At 36.5% G+C, this 16,106-nt stretch overlaps 4 protein-coding genes across 7 annotated transcripts; 2 read left to right on the plus strand and 2 right to left on the minus strand.

Moving 5' to 3' along the window:
- Positions 1 to 350: 350 nt before the first annotated feature.
- Positions 351 to 4,302, plus strand: LOC140811446 (serine/threonine-protein kinase D6PKL2-like). 2 transcript variants are annotated; one of them, XM_073169333.1, is made up of 3 exons: positions 351 to 787; positions 1,673 to 2,603; positions 3,148 to 4,302. In XM_073169333.1, the coding sequence occupies exons 2-3, from the start codon at positions 1,804 to 1,806 to the stop codon at positions 4,019 to 4,021; spliced, it is 1,674 nt and encodes a 557-aa protein (XP_073025434.1). In that variant the 5' UTR covers positions 351 to 787; positions 1,673 to 1,803; the 3' UTR covers positions 4,022 to 4,302. The 2 variants fall into 2 exon arrangements, with proteins under 2 accessions (XP_073025434.1, XP_073025435.1); XM_073169334.1 differs by having other exon boundaries at positions 351 to 676.
- Positions 4,303 to 5,219: 917 nt separating this feature from the next.
- LOC140811543 (SEC14 cytosolic factor-like) lies at positions 5,220 to 7,830 on the plus strand. The gene is made up of 11 exons (XM_073169480.1): positions 5,220 to 5,499; positions 5,641 to 5,669; positions 5,826 to 5,909; positions 6,001 to 6,054; positions 6,171 to 6,248; positions 6,370 to 6,423; positions 6,564 to 6,623; positions 6,710 to 6,805; positions 6,905 to 7,006; positions 7,125 to 7,205; positions 7,331 to 7,830. Exons 1-11 carry the CDS (start codon positions 5,445 to 5,447, stop codon positions 7,637 to 7,639), a joined length of 1,002 nt encoding a protein of 333 aa, XP_073025581.1. The 5' UTR covers positions 5,220 to 5,444; the 3' UTR covers positions 7,640 to 7,830.
- A 171-nt stretch (positions 7,831 to 8,001) lies between these two features.
- LOC140811542 (acetyl-CoA acetyltransferase 2-like) lies at positions 8,002 to 12,267 on the minus strand. Of its 2 annotated transcripts, none has more exons than XM_073169478.1 (15): positions 12,017 to 12,267; positions 11,657 to 11,693; positions 11,344 to 11,442; positions 11,071 to 11,244; positions 10,881 to 10,986; positions 10,464 to 10,602; positions 9,813 to 9,890; positions 9,667 to 9,732; positions 9,167 to 9,252; positions 8,988 to 9,087; positions 8,798 to 8,908; positions 8,685 to 8,726; positions 8,511 to 8,597; positions 8,342 to 8,436; positions 8,002 to 8,246 (listed from the first exon to the last, which is right to left on the minus strand). In XM_073169478.1, exons 2-15 carry the CDS (start codon positions 11,685 to 11,687, stop codon positions 8,210 to 8,212), a joined length of 1,251 nt encoding a protein of 416 aa, XP_073025579.1. In that variant the 5' UTR covers positions 11,688 to 11,693; positions 12,017 to 12,267; the 3' UTR covers positions 8,002 to 8,209. The 2 variants fall into 2 exon arrangements, with proteins under 2 accessions (XP_073025579.1, XP_073025580.1); XM_073169479.1 differs by having other exon boundaries at positions 8,002 to 8,243; positions 12,017 to 12,266.
- A 430-nt stretch (positions 12,268 to 12,697) lies between these two features.
- LOC140811883 (DNA oxidative demethylase ALKBH2) lies at positions 12,698 to 14,614 on the minus strand. 2 transcript variants are annotated; one of them, XM_073170004.1, is made up of 4 exons: positions 14,324 to 14,614; positions 13,751 to 13,867; positions 13,447 to 13,636; positions 12,698 to 13,215 (listed from the first exon to the last, which is right to left on the minus strand). In XM_073170004.1, the coding sequence occupies exons 1-4, from the start codon at positions 14,564 to 14,566 to the stop codon at positions 13,019 to 13,021; spliced, it is 747 nt and encodes a 248-aa protein (XP_073026105.1). In that variant the 5' UTR covers positions 14,567 to 14,614; the 3' UTR covers positions 12,698 to 13,018. The 2 variants fall into 2 exon arrangements, with proteins under 2 accessions (XP_073026105.1, XP_073026104.1); XM_073170003.1 differs by having other exon boundaries at positions 12,701 to 13,224.
- Positions 14,615 to 16,106: the final 1,492 nt, after the last annotated feature.

Below are 16,106 nucleotides of genomic sequence, written 5' to 3' on the forward strand. Positions count from 1 at the left end.
TGTCATTTTAGATTTGATCCATGTGATTTTTTACCTATATATTAATAAAAAAAATATGAAAAAATTAGGAATTTCTTTTGTTAGTACGAGAACTATACATATAGCATCGAGTCGAATCATGTGTTTTGAATAAAGGAAGAAACGATGGAAGTTAAAATAAAAAATTGGACAGGTCTACTCATTTATATTTTTAGCATTTTTTGGTTAGAAAAAGAATGATAGTTATAATTGAATTTCGAAATCTAAATTTATCTTAAATTTGAGATGTGTGACAAATGTGCTACCGTTCATCGGCTAATCTAATACAATACAACTTTGATTTACTCGGAAAAATAAAATAGAATTGAATGGTTGATTTTGCACTGTGCCTTTTCAGTTTTAGTTTGACCGCATCATCCCTCCACTCTGTGTCGTGATCGGCCTAATAGTTTATCCAGAAATGGAGATGCTCCAGAGTTGCTTTTTATTTATTTATTTATTTATTTATTTTTTGAAGCATTTAATTACATTTAATCGCTCTTTCTTTGGGTCTCTCTCTCCTCCACTTATTAGTTGTCATTCACAGCAAGAAAATACCAATAACAAGAAACAAGGCTATGGGGCAGTTGCTTTTCCTTCCCATCAGACTCTTTTGACTGCCAAACCTGAGCTCCAATATTTGATCATTGCTGATTAGGTGCTGTTATTTTTCCATCCTTCAAGCTCGCAAACTTTTGGGTTCTTGATTAATGGTTCTGGACCTTTGGTGTCAAGCTACGTGCAAATGGTTTTTTGATCGTGGATCTGGGTTGGATTTTTCTTTCAACTGTGGATTTTCTTGACCAAGATCCCATTTTTAACGCTGGATTTCCATCTAATCGAGTGTTCTGATGAATTGTTTGTTTTGTGTATGTGAAGTGACTGCATGTAATCGTAAAACTGCTGCATTTGTCAGGAACTGACTTGATTTAGTTCATCTTTACTTTTTATCTGGAGGTCCTTGATTCCCTGTTTGAATTTTATTTTTCGGGGTTGAATCTTTTCAGGTTTCCTGGAAGTAGGGTTGATTTTATAGTTTTGCTAAAAGCCTCTTTCTGGGAGAAAGTAACTGTATGGACTTTGGGGTTATACGGCTCACACTATTCCCTACTGTGCTATTACTGTCTTTTTTACCTTTTTCTTGATGAAAATTTTCCATCTTTTTTCTCATTCCAATTGATATTAGATAAAGTTTTGTGCAGCTTTGAGTGGGAGCTTTCGAGTTTGTATGTATGTGTGTGGGCGTTTGAATTCGTTCTTTAGATTGAGATTTAGGCCCTTGACTGTTTGTAGATTGTTTCCTGAAAAATCTTATCTTTGACAGTTTGTTGCGGTTTGGGGAACTTGAGCAATGCTATCTGTCAACTGAATAATTTAAGACACTGCGACTATTTTTCACTGAGATCTATTATATGAGCATTGCATATTTTTACTCCTTGCCCGTCTAAGAATCATTCTCCCTGATGCTTCCTAGACTCCTAGTAATTTGTGAATACTATTTCTCTATGCAGTGAGCATGATTAAGGCTTTTTGGTGATGTTTTACTACGTTTAATGATTGAAACTCAGTAAATAGTTTTTTTATATAAAAAAATAGTAAATTATTTAGTTATATAGAATGACTGTTAGTAGCTTAATAGCTTTTCCTCTCACAGGCTTGTGCTTCTTCAGAGTCGGTGCTGATAAGATGTTTGGGAATTAAATCAACATGGTCAATTCTGTTATTGCTGCGGCTGCTAAACATATTAGCTGCATCTAGCCTTAAGCTAAGCCTGTTGTTTCTCTGATGGCCTCAAACTGTGGAGCTATATCAGCAGATTCTGCTGGATTAACTGCGGTGGTGACTGTACAAGCTGATGGATCAAAAGCATCGCCGAATGATCTCAACGAATCCTTAGAAGATCTGTCATATGGTAACATAGATTCGAACATTTCTTCCATTGGATCAGATCTTGAAACAAATGAGATTGGAAGTTCTATTAACCAAGAAAAGAAAAACGGGCAAGGAAGTGTAAAGAACAGTTCAGTTTCTGCAAAAGTTAGTGATGGAGCAAACAATGTTTCTAAAACCAGTGGCAAAATAAGCGATACTGCTGATCTTGTTGAGAGTGGGAAGAGCAGCATGTGTCGAGAAAGCACAAGTAGTAACGTGAGCAATGAAAGCACGTGTAGCAGTTTTAGTTGCAGTATAAGCAAGCCCCATAAAGCAAATGATATACACTGGGCTGCCATCCAAGCTACCAGAGCAAGAGATGGTGTATTGGGGTTGAGCCAATTCAGGCTGTTGAAAAGATTAGGTTGTGGAGATATTGGGAGCGTTTACCTGGCTGAGTTGAGTGGAACAAAATGTTACTTTGCCATGAAAGTAATGGATAAAACGTCCCTAGCCAGCAGAAAGAAGCTCCTTCGTGCTCAAACTGAGAGAGAGATACTGCAATCCCTGGATCATCCCTTTCTTCCGACTCTTTACAACCATTTTGAGACTGACAAGTTTTCTTGTCTGGTGATGGAATTCTGCCCTGGAGGAGACCTACACACTCTTCGACAGAGACAACCTGGGAAATATTTCTCCGAGCAGGCTGTGAAGTAAGATAAATTTGGACCAATATGATAGTGAAACTGAATACGTACCTGTTTTGCTTTTCCGGTTGGGGAATATCTGCAATATCGTTTGTTTTTCATTTATATTATTGTTTCATACCTTATATATGGAGCTCATCACCTTCTTGCTCGTGATTCCATGAAGTTGATGGTATCCTATTTCGCCGTTGATCAATTTCAAATTCCCCTCCACCTATTTTTTTTGGCAAACGATTTTTCTACAAAATGGACTATTTAAAGTTAGGATTCTCTTTGATGTTATATGATCCTCTGCAGCCTGGCTCTGGCACATTAAGACGGTTATTCTTCGCTGTAGAGACAAATTATTTCTTTTTGGTGTACCATCAAATAACTTGTCATGCAAAAGCCTTTTACTTTGTATAGTTTCTTTGGTTGTTGTTAGTAGTTTCGCAGAAACATGAGCCTTGAATTTTATGATTGAAGCACATATTATTACTGTTATTTTATGGAACGTTAACTATGCAATTACTTTGAATAATACAATTTTTTTATCATTTTACTTTCGCAGATTTTACGTCGCCGAAATCTTGCTGGCTCTGGAATATCTACACATGCTTGGGATCATCTACCGTGATCTTAAGCCAGAAAATGTCCTTGTTAGGGATGATGGTCATATAATGCTCTCAGACTTCGATCTTTCACTTCGTTGTGTTGTTAGTCCAACTTTGGTCAAAACCTCATCCTTCGATTCTGATCCTCAGCATAAAAGTGCTGTGTACTGTGTCCAGCCAGCATGCATCGAACCATCCTGCATCCAGCCATCATGTGTTGTCCCAACGACGTGCTTCGGTCCTCGTCTCTTTTCTAGCAAATCCAAGAAAGATAGGAAGCCCAAGAATGAAGTTGGAAACCAAGTTAGCCCATTACCGGAGCTGATGGCGGAGCCAACTAATGCTCGATCTATGTCATTTGTTGGAACTCATGAATATCTGGCACCTGAGATCATCAAAGGTGAAGGTCATGGTAGTGCTGTGGATTGGTGGACTTTTGGGATCTTTATTTATGAGCTTTTGTTCGGTAAAACCCCATTCAAAGGATCTGGCAATCGAGCAACATTATTCAATGTTGTTGGACAACCTCTTCGATTCCCGGAATCGCCCGTCGTCAGTTTTGCTGCGAGGGACCTGATTAGGGGCTTGCTCGTGAAAGAGCCTCAGCATCGGTTGGCTTATAAACGAGGTGCAACAGAGATAAAACAGCACCCTTTCTTTGAAGGAGTTAACTGGGCTTTGATACGCTGCGCTACCCCTCCGGAGATACCAAAGCCTGTTGACTTTGAGCGACTACCTGTTCCAGCAGCATGCGCCAAGGGAAAAGGTGATGCTTCTGCTGCTGTTAAGGACCAGAAGGGTGATAAATATCTGGAATTTGATTTCTTTTAGTTCATATTGGTATTTGATGAATCAAGAACTGTTATTATTGAAGATCGTGATCAGAAACTCGTGGGATTTTGTTAAATTTTACGTATAAGAACATGGAACTTGACAAGATTTGGCCACACAATCTGTATAATTTTTTTTTTCCTGATAATATTCAAAGAAGGGTTGTTGGATTTAAGACTTGGTAGGGCCGAATTACATGTGCGCCACGCATCTTTGTATTGTGCTTGTGTATGAAGCAGGCATAGTTAGTTGTGACTTGATATCCATTATTGTTTTGCTTTTTGCTTGAGCTGCAGACCAGAGAAGGTGGCCATAAAAATGTGGTATCTGTCTGTATAATTGTGACATCCGTTCCAAGCCATGTTGAAAGGGGCCTAGTTTAAGTTGAAGCTTTTATATTTCTGTCCGCCAATTTATCTGTTTCATGCATGGGGGATGAGTAAAATCAAGAAAGCAGCGATAAAGACCAGAGCCTGGGCCCTCTGGAACATGGTCATTTATAAATCCCAAAAACCCGAAAAAATTATGAGACGATCTATGTTACAATATTAATACTTCAACCCGCTAGCGGCTAGTGTAACTAATCTTGGTATGATATGAGGTATCAAATTTTTTTAAAAAATTGATCTTATTTATATTTGATATATAAATTCGAATTTATCTATATATATATAGTAATTTTAACATCATCAATTTCTCAACTAATTATGGTAAATAACCTTTTCAAGTCAAATATATGAGAGAAATTCTTATTTTATAAAAATCATCTTAAACAATTTTTTGACAAAAATATTAATATATTATATTGTATTATACCGGATGATAGGATAAATTATTGTGAAGCCAAGTCCGGAAAACTTGCCTTGATTAATATAATATTACATGAACATACAAGAAAGGAACTTTCGCGGAAGATGAAACATTGTACCCTATCACATCATCTATGTCAGAATCTCCGATTTTTTGATTTATTTTTTCTTCGGTGGATCTTGACTTTAAAGTCTCCTTTGGAGGGTTGGACTTTTTCACGTTCTGGTAACTGTTCGTTTTTATGGTCGTTCCAGTATAACAGGTCGGTCAACTGTAAAATTTACAAGCCTCCATAAGTTTTCACTGCCATTTACGTGAAAAAGAAACCAACAATTTTTGTCCGGAGCCCTGTTAACAATTTTTTAACAAAGAAATAGACGTAGGAAAGGTTAAAAGCGGGCACAATTGAAGGATGAGGGAGGCTACCTTTCTTGAATCTTGATCCCATTATCTCTCTTTTGTGCAAATAAAAAAGCAGAATTATCTTTACTCCTCTCTTTCTCTTACTGTTATCTTTCTATCTCTTCCGTACACTAGAATAGGCAGTTCCAAAAATCTTGAATAATTTTTGTGTACATGTTATTTCTTGTTTGAAAATTGTCAAGAAGTAGAAATGGCTGTGGTTCCACAGGAAGCCATCAACCAATTTGAAGCGTTAATGGACGAAGGTCAGCTCCCTTTGATCACTTCCTACTGCTATTTCTTGATCTTTTATTCATGAACCTTTACTTTTTCTTTTTCTTTTTCTTTTCTTTTTTTCTGAATTCCCTTTTCAATTTTTGATTCTTTTCTTGTGGAATTCGATGCAGTTGATGAGCCGCTCAAAAGAACTTTCCAGGTTCTGTAGTTTGTTCTTTTCTTATTTCTCATGTGTACTTTGGCTTTGTTCTGTCTGATCTGTTGATATACTTTAATTAGTAAAGTGTTCTTGAAAAAATCACAAGATATTTCCTTTAGTTTGCACAAAATCCTTATCGTTCCATTCAATATGCAGAATGTCCATCAAGGATATCCTCATGAAACTCTAACTCGCTTTCTGAAGGCAAGAGAAGGGAATGTAACCAAGGCCAGAAAGATGGTTAGACAAAGATCTTTTGGCCTTTTAAAATATGAAACTATATGTGCTGAACTCTTACTTGCCAAATTGCTGGTTGATTTGTTTTTTACAGTTGACAGATTGTTTGGAATGGAGAGTGCAGAATGAAATCGATGATATGTTAGCGGTAAGTAGTGGTATCCATGGTTATAATATGTGTATATGAACTTTTATGTAGGTCTCATTTTCTGTAAGCCAGAGTTTATTCCGTTACTAAAGTGTCGATTTTACAATGATTTGCAGAAACCCATTGTCCCCGTGGATCATTACAGAGCGATACGTGATTCACAGCTTATTGGATTGTCAGGTTACTCGAATGAGGTGAGAATTCGAGTTAAGACGAAGCTGAAACAATTTCAATATCACGAGTTCACGTGTTCTTACCATTTTCTTGACATCATTTTCTGTGCTCTTTCTGATATCGTGATGTTTCTAATAACAGGGCTTCCCCGTGTTCGCTCTCGGAGTGGGTCTCAGCACGTTTGACAAAGCGTCGGTATACCATATTGTTAGCTATGTTCATTCTTAATTGAAATTCGCAGAAAGCAACGGATTTTCTCTGCCAGAAATATTATATATTTCACTTGATAACAATTTTTTCATTGCCGTTGACAATATTTATCTTTTTATCTTTAGGTTCATTATTATGTGCAATCCCACATTCAGATGAACGAATATCGAGACCGTGTGATTTTGGTTAGCATAAACATACCAATACTTCGTTTTTTCTTTCCTCCACGTTTTGTTTACGTTTGTGATTTACTCACCATATTTATTTTCAGCCCGCTGTTTCAAAAAAATGTGGGAAACTTGTCAGCAAATGTATAAAGATTCTGGATATGACTGGTTTGAAGCTTTCAGCCTTAAACCAGATAAAGGTGCACGATCGGTTAAAAATTCATAGATCCTTTTGCTGTACTTATCCAGCCAACTATAGCTCTAATATCTGTTGTTTTTTTTCGTTTTCGTATGTTCAGCTTGTGACTCTTATGTCTTCCATCGACGACCTGAACTACCCAGAGAAGACTCTAACTTACTACGTTGTGAATTCCCCGTATGTCTTTTCTGCTTGTTGGAAGGTTTGTCCCTTGTTTTCGCTCTGTTTCTGTTCTCTTTAGCGATCTGCGACAGTTTGTTTTTCGTTTTTCCGCATTGGGTCAGTCGGAAGGGGTAGCGTAATTTTCTTTCCTATATCAGGTCGTCAAGCCCCTTCTGCATGAGAGGACACAGAGGAAAATTAATGTATTGGTCGGTTGTGGACAGGAAGAACTATTGAAGGTTGTTTCTTTATCCTTGGTTTTGCGTCTTACATTCTTGTATGATGTTGTGACCTTCGGTGCTAGCGTTTTCTTATGTCGGCATCTAAAATCTTGGAGGTTTTTTTCCGATTATATTTGGTGCAGATAATGGATTATTCCTCCCTCCCCCATTTCTGCCGTAAGAGAAGCTCCGGTTCTTCGAATTATAACAGTGGCAATTGCTACTCCTTGGACCACCCATTTCACCAACTTCTTTACAATTACATCAACCGGCAAGCCGTGATTCGTGAACCTATTAAGCCGATAAAACAGGGGTCTGTGCATGTCACCCTGCCGGAGAACGCTGATGACGAAGACATCGCCAAGACTCTAGAATCCGAACTAGAGAAATTCAAGAATCTCGAAAGATGTCATGAATCGTTTAAGTGTCTGAAAACCACTGATGATAAGTGAGATTGCTCTCGTGTTCTTGGCCAGTGTCTTATAATCAAACATACTTCGTAGGAGACAGCCGCGGACAACGCATATGCTCTCACATTTTAGCACGTTTATTGTCACGAAACATTGGGGCGGTCTCCAATCTATACTATGTCTGGGGAATGTATGAAGTTAGTAATTTTAAATAAATTTAAGAATTAATTTTATTTAGCTTTTAGATTACGGCATGGAACATTTTAATTAATTTATTTCAAATGTGGTTAAAATTATATTATCTTAAATAAATAAAATAACTTAATCTTTTTTTAGTGCCAAAAACCCACTTCCAGAGTGATTTAACAAATTTGTTGACACTTGACACATCAATATAATGTATCTAAAGTAAGTAAAATTGCTTATGAATATCACTTAGTTGGCTGATTGTGATGCACAAAATATAGCAAAATTACCGAAAATGAATAATTCCTCGAGATTTATTATTAGGCCAGAAATTTTACATAACTAAAATAGAATGCAGCTTTGTTACAGCAGCATAGATATACAGAGAAGTTTTGGGAGACCTTGATAAGCAGTAAACCTTCGAATTCATAGCAACGATCGAGGCACCATAGCTCTTGGTCTGCTATGCATAAAAGTAAACCACATTTATCAATTCTTGAACAAGTTATATGAATTCATAGATTTATTGCACAGTATGGCAATACCAAACAAGCCTACCGATTATTAACGAGCTCTAGAACTACAGCAGATGAACCTCCTCCACCGTTGCAGATTCCCGCAACCCCAAACTTACCATTTCTCTGTCTCAGCACCTGAATCACCATTCCACAAGGATTAAAGATAACACTAAATGCTTTGCAAGAAGTTGACAAGGCAGGGAACATACGCCTAACAATGTGATCAAGATGCGTGCTCCACTACAACCTAATGGATGCCCTAAAGACACAGCACCACCATGCACATTCAATTTGTCCTATAAACAGAGTACCCAAATCAAGGAAATAAGAGCCAGTCTATCATAAATGAATGAAATTCGAAAAGAGAGACTAGCAATACTCACGGGGTTGATGTTGAGAAGCCTCTGATTAGCAATAGCCACGACCTGCAAAAATAAAATTAAAATCGTCTACCTGGGTAAGCCACAGATAATTGAAATTCAGCAAAGGCTCTTACAGAAAAGGCTTCATTAATTTCGTAGTAATCAATACTATTAGCTTCCAAACCAGAATTTGAGATTGCTTTTGGTATTGCAATAGCAGGAGCAGTTGTAAACAACTCAGGTGCCTACACAGTCAACATAATAATTCATCAAGCCATCAAAGATATTAATTCAACAAAAGAAAAACAAGTTTTTTCACAAAACCTGTGCTCCATCAGCATAGCCTCTGATTTTAGCTATCACTTCCAATCCATGTTTAATTGCCATGGCTCCACTCACTAAGACCAGCGCGGCAGCACCATCGCTGCATAGAATAAAATAAATATATTTGGGGCAGAGAAACACGGAGACAAATGACAGAGGGAAAGTGGGAAGAAATTAACCTTATACTAGAAGCATTTCCGGCAGTGACAGAACCTCCATTCTTCTGGAAGCTTGGTTTAAGCTTTCTTAATTTATTTGCATCAAACTAGCAACAAGAAGAGAAGGGAACTTGAACATTTGTAATCGAGGAATGAAACATAAATAATCATACACATGGAAACTAATTAAGCACTCTAGATCCTTGAGAAAATGTTGATCTCACTATAGAAAATGGAGAAGACGATGAAGTTAATAATTTAACGAATGAGCAAACTTAGTCAAGTCCAAAAACATTTCTTGCATATAAAATTGGCTTTGAATGATCACAACTCAGTTTACAGTTTTGACTTCAACTTAATAAAGAAATCACAGAATCAGCTAGACACAATTTAGCTATTAAAAGTAAACATTAAATCAAGCAATAAAAATAAAATCATTTGCATATTCACAACACTCGAATTCGATTTTCAGCATCTTGTGGCGTCTAAAGTAATTTGAAGTAAATATTTTATTCTACCACCTTTCCTAAACCTTCATCTTTGTCAATAATGGTAGATGGCCTCCCCCTACAACCAGAAATTTCAACCTGCATGTATGGATAAAACCATCAGCAAACCTTTGAAACCCAATGCCAGTTAATTTCTAATAAACAGAAAATATTCTCACCGGAACTATCTCCCAATTGAATGCACCACTGGTTTCTGCAGTAATGCCTCGTTTAAAACTTTGAACAGCATAGAAATCCTAGTAAAGATATATATAAAGCAAATTATGCATGGTACCATTAGACACTCACCAAAAATATAAAATGCAGAAATATGGCTTCTACAATTGATAAAAAAGAGAGAAGATAGACATGGTAGATGTGCACCATAAAAAAAAAAAATAGAAGTAATCATTCATTCTGGAAGCAAATAGATTGGAATAGTTAAATTGCCAAAAATAACTTTCTCGGTTAAAATGATTTTATAACCGTGTAAAATTGCAGCTTTTTCTCATTAAATAAAATAAGGAGAAATAGCAATCAGCGCATTAATGGACAAGAATGGAATTCTTCTTACACCAGCATTTAGTATCATGTACTTCTAGAAAATGAAACTTCTGTTTTTAGAGAGAATTTGTTCATTCTCGAAAATGATACAATGACCAATGAGAAATATCATATTATTTAGTACTCACACAACACCAAAACAGTTTTATAATTTGACAGCATTAAACCATTAAAAGTACAGAGGAACTTAGTTGAGCTGTGCAGATTGAAGATAATTTAATGTATCTTGAAAATCAAAGAACAAATTAGCAACCACAAAACATTACCTGCTCTTCTCTAGTTATTTTATGTTGATCGGCACACAATTCTGCACAAACACCCATTCCAAAATCATTATAGACGTCCCAAAGGCCATCTTTGATCATGCCATCAATAATAATATCATGTCCCAGCCGAGATCCTGTCCTGTTAAAATATGGGAAGAATCACAATGACCGGAACCAGTTATATTAACCCAAATTCCCACCTTCCCCTTCCCCCAAGAGAAGACAAAAGTTCATCGATTAATGAGGAATCGTGTGGGATGCCAGGTGCTTTTTTTTAGATCACCTGAAGTGAATATGGAAAAAATGTCTTCATACAATACATCGAGGCTACCTGAAGAGCTGACCTACAGTATTCTTTCTTACCAAAAGAAGAAGCAAGAAACACCACAATACAAGTTAACTAATCAGCATGCTGACCTTCCACTAAATAGATACTTTGGTGCATTTGACATGCTTTCCATGCCCCCAGCAACTACTACATCATTGTCACCCACTTTTATTGTTTGTGCCGCAATCATGGTTGCTGGGTCAAGGATAAAGATACAATCAAGTCATTCCAGAATCTTTTAAATAGGAAGAAGTTTCTATGACAGATATGCCAACCAACCTTTCATTCCAGCCGAACACACTTTATTAATGGTGGTGCATATTACCGAATTGGGTATACCTGCACCTAATGCAGCCTGCCTTGCAGGGGCTTGGCCCAAATTTGCACTAAGAACGTTTCCAAAGAAGACTTCTTGCACCAGAGAAGGATCTACCCCAGCCCTTTTTAGAGCACCTTCGAACATAGAGCAGCTTTTAGAATGGACACGTGATTCAATCACGAAAATGAGAAATGAGTCAAACTATACTTAAGTGGATTTTAAAGTGATCTCACATTCAATAGCTATAGAACCAAGCTTTGTAGCAGGCAAAGATGAAAGAGAACCAAGTAAGCCGCCCATTGGTGTCCGAGCAACACCAACAATACAAACATCTGAGCAAAATTAATTAATGTTAGCTGATTTTTATAAAGCTCAAGTAACGCAACACAAAAGCAACCATCCAAAACAGCTCGAGTGTTATTAATAGCTAGCTTAAAAATTAAGGCGTAAATAAATTTCACTAAATAATCACTCAGGCATGGGCTCGTTATACGTGAATTGATAGAATCTTAATTCCAGATGCTTGAGCACAAGAGGACTTATCACCTCTAGGTTTAATAGTGTCATCTGCAGCCATGGGAGTCTGCAAAAACCCAAAAAAAATATCAAACAGCCAAATTGCCAAATCTTCTCGAACAATTAATGGTGGGCACTGAAAATTTTGAGTTCGTACAACAAGAAAACCCCCATGTAGCATCAAAGAACCCAGAGCACCACCTCATGGTCATCAAGTTTTGAAAAAAAAACAAGAAATCTAACTAACGATAACATCAGAATTAAAAGAGCCACGAAATTCAGCGGCAATGATCAGCGAACACATTCAAACCGAAGAAAATATGATAAAGAAAGCACAAGGGAAGAACAAAAAGTGGGAAGTCGTTCGTGGCAATCAAAATAATTACATACCAAGCACCAATTTTTTGCCCGAAACAGAGGTTGTTAAGCTACGGAAACGTCTTAACTTCAATCAGCCGTTCTTCCTTGGCAACACCGCCTTTCTTCGCCTCTTCGTTTGCCCTGTTCGGCGATTTGGTGTCTGATGATTACCGACAGAGAGACGAGACAGCTTAGTCGTCTGAAGTCCCGCTGGAGTCAGCGTAATCTTTAGTAAAAATCATCGTTAGACAAACAATTCTTGTGATTTTTTAATAATACCTGTTCTATCTAATAAAGCTTTTTAACACCTCCTCCTAACAAACTTTCATTAATAAATATAATCTCAAATTTTTTTAATATTTTTATCCATCGCGATATTTACTCAGTTAACTTCATTGATATAAATTTATTAATAATTTTTGTACATCTTTTTCTTTTCTTTTTTTTTCTAACTTATTTAAAATTTCAAATAATCTCAATAAATTTTATATAATCATTTATCTATAAATAAAATATCATAAAAACATAATATATATTTTTTACACAAAAAATATCAAAAAAAAAAAAATTAATATGACGGGACAGAAATTAACATTCATTATGTTTTGCATATTCCAAGATATTTCCAAAAAATATTTTTTTTTACTTAAAAAACCAGGGTTTAGTGTTTCTTAACCCTAAATTAAAATAATAATCAATCACATATAAATGAAATAAGGGAAAAAAAGCACAACTTGATAATACCATTGCAAATTCTCCATCAGATACGCATTTTAGAAACAGAACCCGACTGAAAAAATAGAATTTACAAGTGCAAGGAAACCGATATCCCCGCCAAGGAACTGCTGAGCTTCTAACAAGAAAATAGCTCATAAAAATCCCTGCAACGCCAGTCGAGTCATTTCCTAATTCTTTATTTCAGTACATACTGAGCTGGAAGACTCTCAGCGAGTGAACTAGGTGGTGTCTCCATAGATAAACCACACTCGGTAAATCAAAATCAATTAATATCACAGCTAAAGCTCGTATCAATCAGAGAATGCGCCTGAATGTGAGATTGATTCGTACTGATTCCGCTTTCACACGCTTGGGCACTGAGTGTAACCAATCCCGTTGTGTGTAGCCACTCATAACCAGCAGTGATCCGTGCTTTAATGCAAAACTATGTTGGTCACCGAGGTTAACTTTCTTTAATCTTTTGCTGGGAGGTCCACATTCATTTCTTCTAGCTGGCTCATCTGGAAAACAGTACATAACAACGTTAGTTATTCCAATCTCCATAAAGTTGGAATCTGGAAGCCCCGTTGAACAAAGCGAATCATTCGCTCGCAAACTGCTCAAATAAATGAGAAAAAGGCTTGTGCATACACAAGAATTACAAGGCTATGTGAAATGGCTCTCACAGATGATGACATTCTACCATACTTCAAAAATGCAAACAACGAGATTCTTTTCCACACCTTTCACAACTTTACTAGGTTTCTTCTTCAACAGAAAATCACGTTCACAACCAAGTGAAACTGAAGCGATTTGGGGAGTTGGCCCATAGAGTTTTTCATCATCAGCATGCCAACCAACATAATCATTTCCTCCTTTATACCTATTCAGCAGTAAACTATTGAAACTGCTTCCAGGAATAGCTTTGTGAACCTGGGGGGTAAAAATAGAACAAGCAATAGGAATAAACTTTATTTTACTTCAAACATAACATAATCGGTTTCTCGTACTTGTATTTCTTAAAATGGCCAAAGAAAGCAATCTCACCAAATCCAAGATATCCTTCAGGGGTGGAAAATCATTCCAGGTATACGCATGAGGCTGATAACCACTGTAAACTAGTTTTGTCAATCCTTCACTGGCAACATAACACGTGTCTCTGGGCTGTTCAAAACGAAATCAAGATATAAGCTTTCTTGTCACAACTCACTAGTAGTTTGAATTCATCGGGCAAAAATATGGTTAACTGCAGAAGACACCAAAGATTGCATAAACCAGACAAATTTTGATTATCCGTGCCTTACATAGCAATCACAAAGTTACCATTTTCAAGAAAATCAAACTGACAGAAACAATGGGATGCAAGTTTTTTCCCTCTATCTATCAACACAAGGCCAAAAAATTTATGTTTCACAAGTCCTTCGTACATCAAATGAATTCATGAAATTACAAGATATATCAAACGAAAAACAATTCCCTTTTTTGGCAGGTATCAATCTTGGAGCATAAAAACTGAGCATTCGAGATACGATTGTGTATTCCCCTCATCTGTATCTCTCAACGTACAGATACTTCGTAAAAAATCGGAAAAAGGGAAATTTAGTTGGGGAGTAATCAAACCTGGACATGGGATTTGGCAAATACGCGGATAGTGGGCCTTATCCAGGGTATATTTTTGTTCAAGTAATCGAAAAACTGACAAGAATCCTGGTACGAAATCAATCTGGGCATGTGTAAAACTCGGCTTCCGTTGCCTAAATCCACCACCGCCACTTTCCTAGGTTGCTCGACGGTTTCATTTCCCGGGTCCGGATCGCAAACCGGGTCGCCCACGGATTTCAACTTCAAGAGTCCCCCAGACATCGTAAATAGAAAGAAGGGACAGCAGTGACCGCATTTGAAATACCTAGTACTATGGTTATTACCTAATTTAATAAAATTTTAAATCTACTTACACTTTAAAAGTTTTGCCTAATTTAATAAATTTAAATCTACGTGCACTTTAAAAGTTTTGCTTCATAAATTTAGATAAAAATTTGTGTAAGACGATCTTATGTGTCGTATTTTGTGAGACGGATCTCTTATTTGGGTCGTCTATGAAAAGATATTACTTTTTATGCTAAGAATATTATTTTTTATTGTGAATCTTAGTAGGGTTGACCCGTCTCACAGATAAAGATTAATGAGACCGTCTCACAAGAGACCGACTCATAAATTTATGAACAATTCATATTTTCTTGTGTAATATAATAATAAGAATACACCATGCATAAAAAAAATCAATGCCCTATGTCAAAAACGAAGATGAGGCGGCTGCATATATCTAATAACCACTAAGACAAAAAACTTGTGTGAGACGGTCTTATGGGTCGTATTTGTGAGACGGATCTCTTATTTGGATCATCCATGAAAAAGTATTACTTTTTATGCTAAGAGTATTACTTTTTATTGTGAATATGGGTAGGGTTGACCCGTCTCACAGATTAAGATCCGTGAGACGGTCTCACATGAGACCCACTCAACCACTAATGAACATAAACTAATTTAATAATAATTGATTGGAAATATGAAAAACATGACATAATTTGACTCCCCCTGTGTTTTCAAGCATGTTGTTAAATATATAAATACAAGTAGTGGATGATCTCCGAATTATAATTAGGCATAACCCTTTTGACCGATCGTGCTTGGTCCAACCCCCACTCTTGGACTACGTTAGAAGTAGAATATGTCGAGGTCAAATGATCTTGTATTTTTATTCTTTTTTATTTTAGAAAAAAGAAAAAAGAGAGTGGTCTTTATTGATATTGAAAAGAAAACTCAAGATTGGTTCGATTAGAGGTAATAGAAATCAAAAGGTTGATTAATTGCGTGTATTAAATGAAAACGAAATTTTTGAATTTAAAAATGATTATACATATATTTCCAATTGCAAAAGATATGATATTTATATAGATCAAGAATTTTATTTTGAAGGCGTAGCGCAGATAGAAAATAGTTGAGGCAGGCTTGACAAATTGACTCCAAGTTTAATGCTTGTTTACCAAAGACAAGCAATGGTCATGGGAGCCTTCTCATTTTGCTATTAAAACAATACGTGAGCATGTGTTAAAGTTAGGCTACCAACTTAAGAAGTTAGTCTTCCATTTCCCAACTTACAATCTTTATTTGCTTAAAAAATAATCAAGAAAATTCAAAGTTGACAAAACCCTTTTACCTTAAGACTCGAAATTAGGTTCATTGACTAATCTGTCCCTAAGTGGATATTTGTCTGATCACATTTTTTGAAGTACTTCAACCTTCATTATGGAGGATAGGACCGTAACTTGGCATGTTGGAAAAGGAATGTGACCATGCACTTATTAGTGTCTTGTACACGTATAAAAACCCGAAGGTGGTAGCT

This window comes from Primulina eburnea, chromosome 14 (assembly GCF_022965805.1).
Source record: "Primulina eburnea isolate SZY01 chromosome 14, ASM2296580v1, whole genome shotgun sequence".
NCBI classification, from domain to species: domain Eukaryota; kingdom Viridiplantae; phylum Streptophyta; class Magnoliopsida; order Lamiales; family Gesneriaceae; genus Primulina; species Primulina eburnea.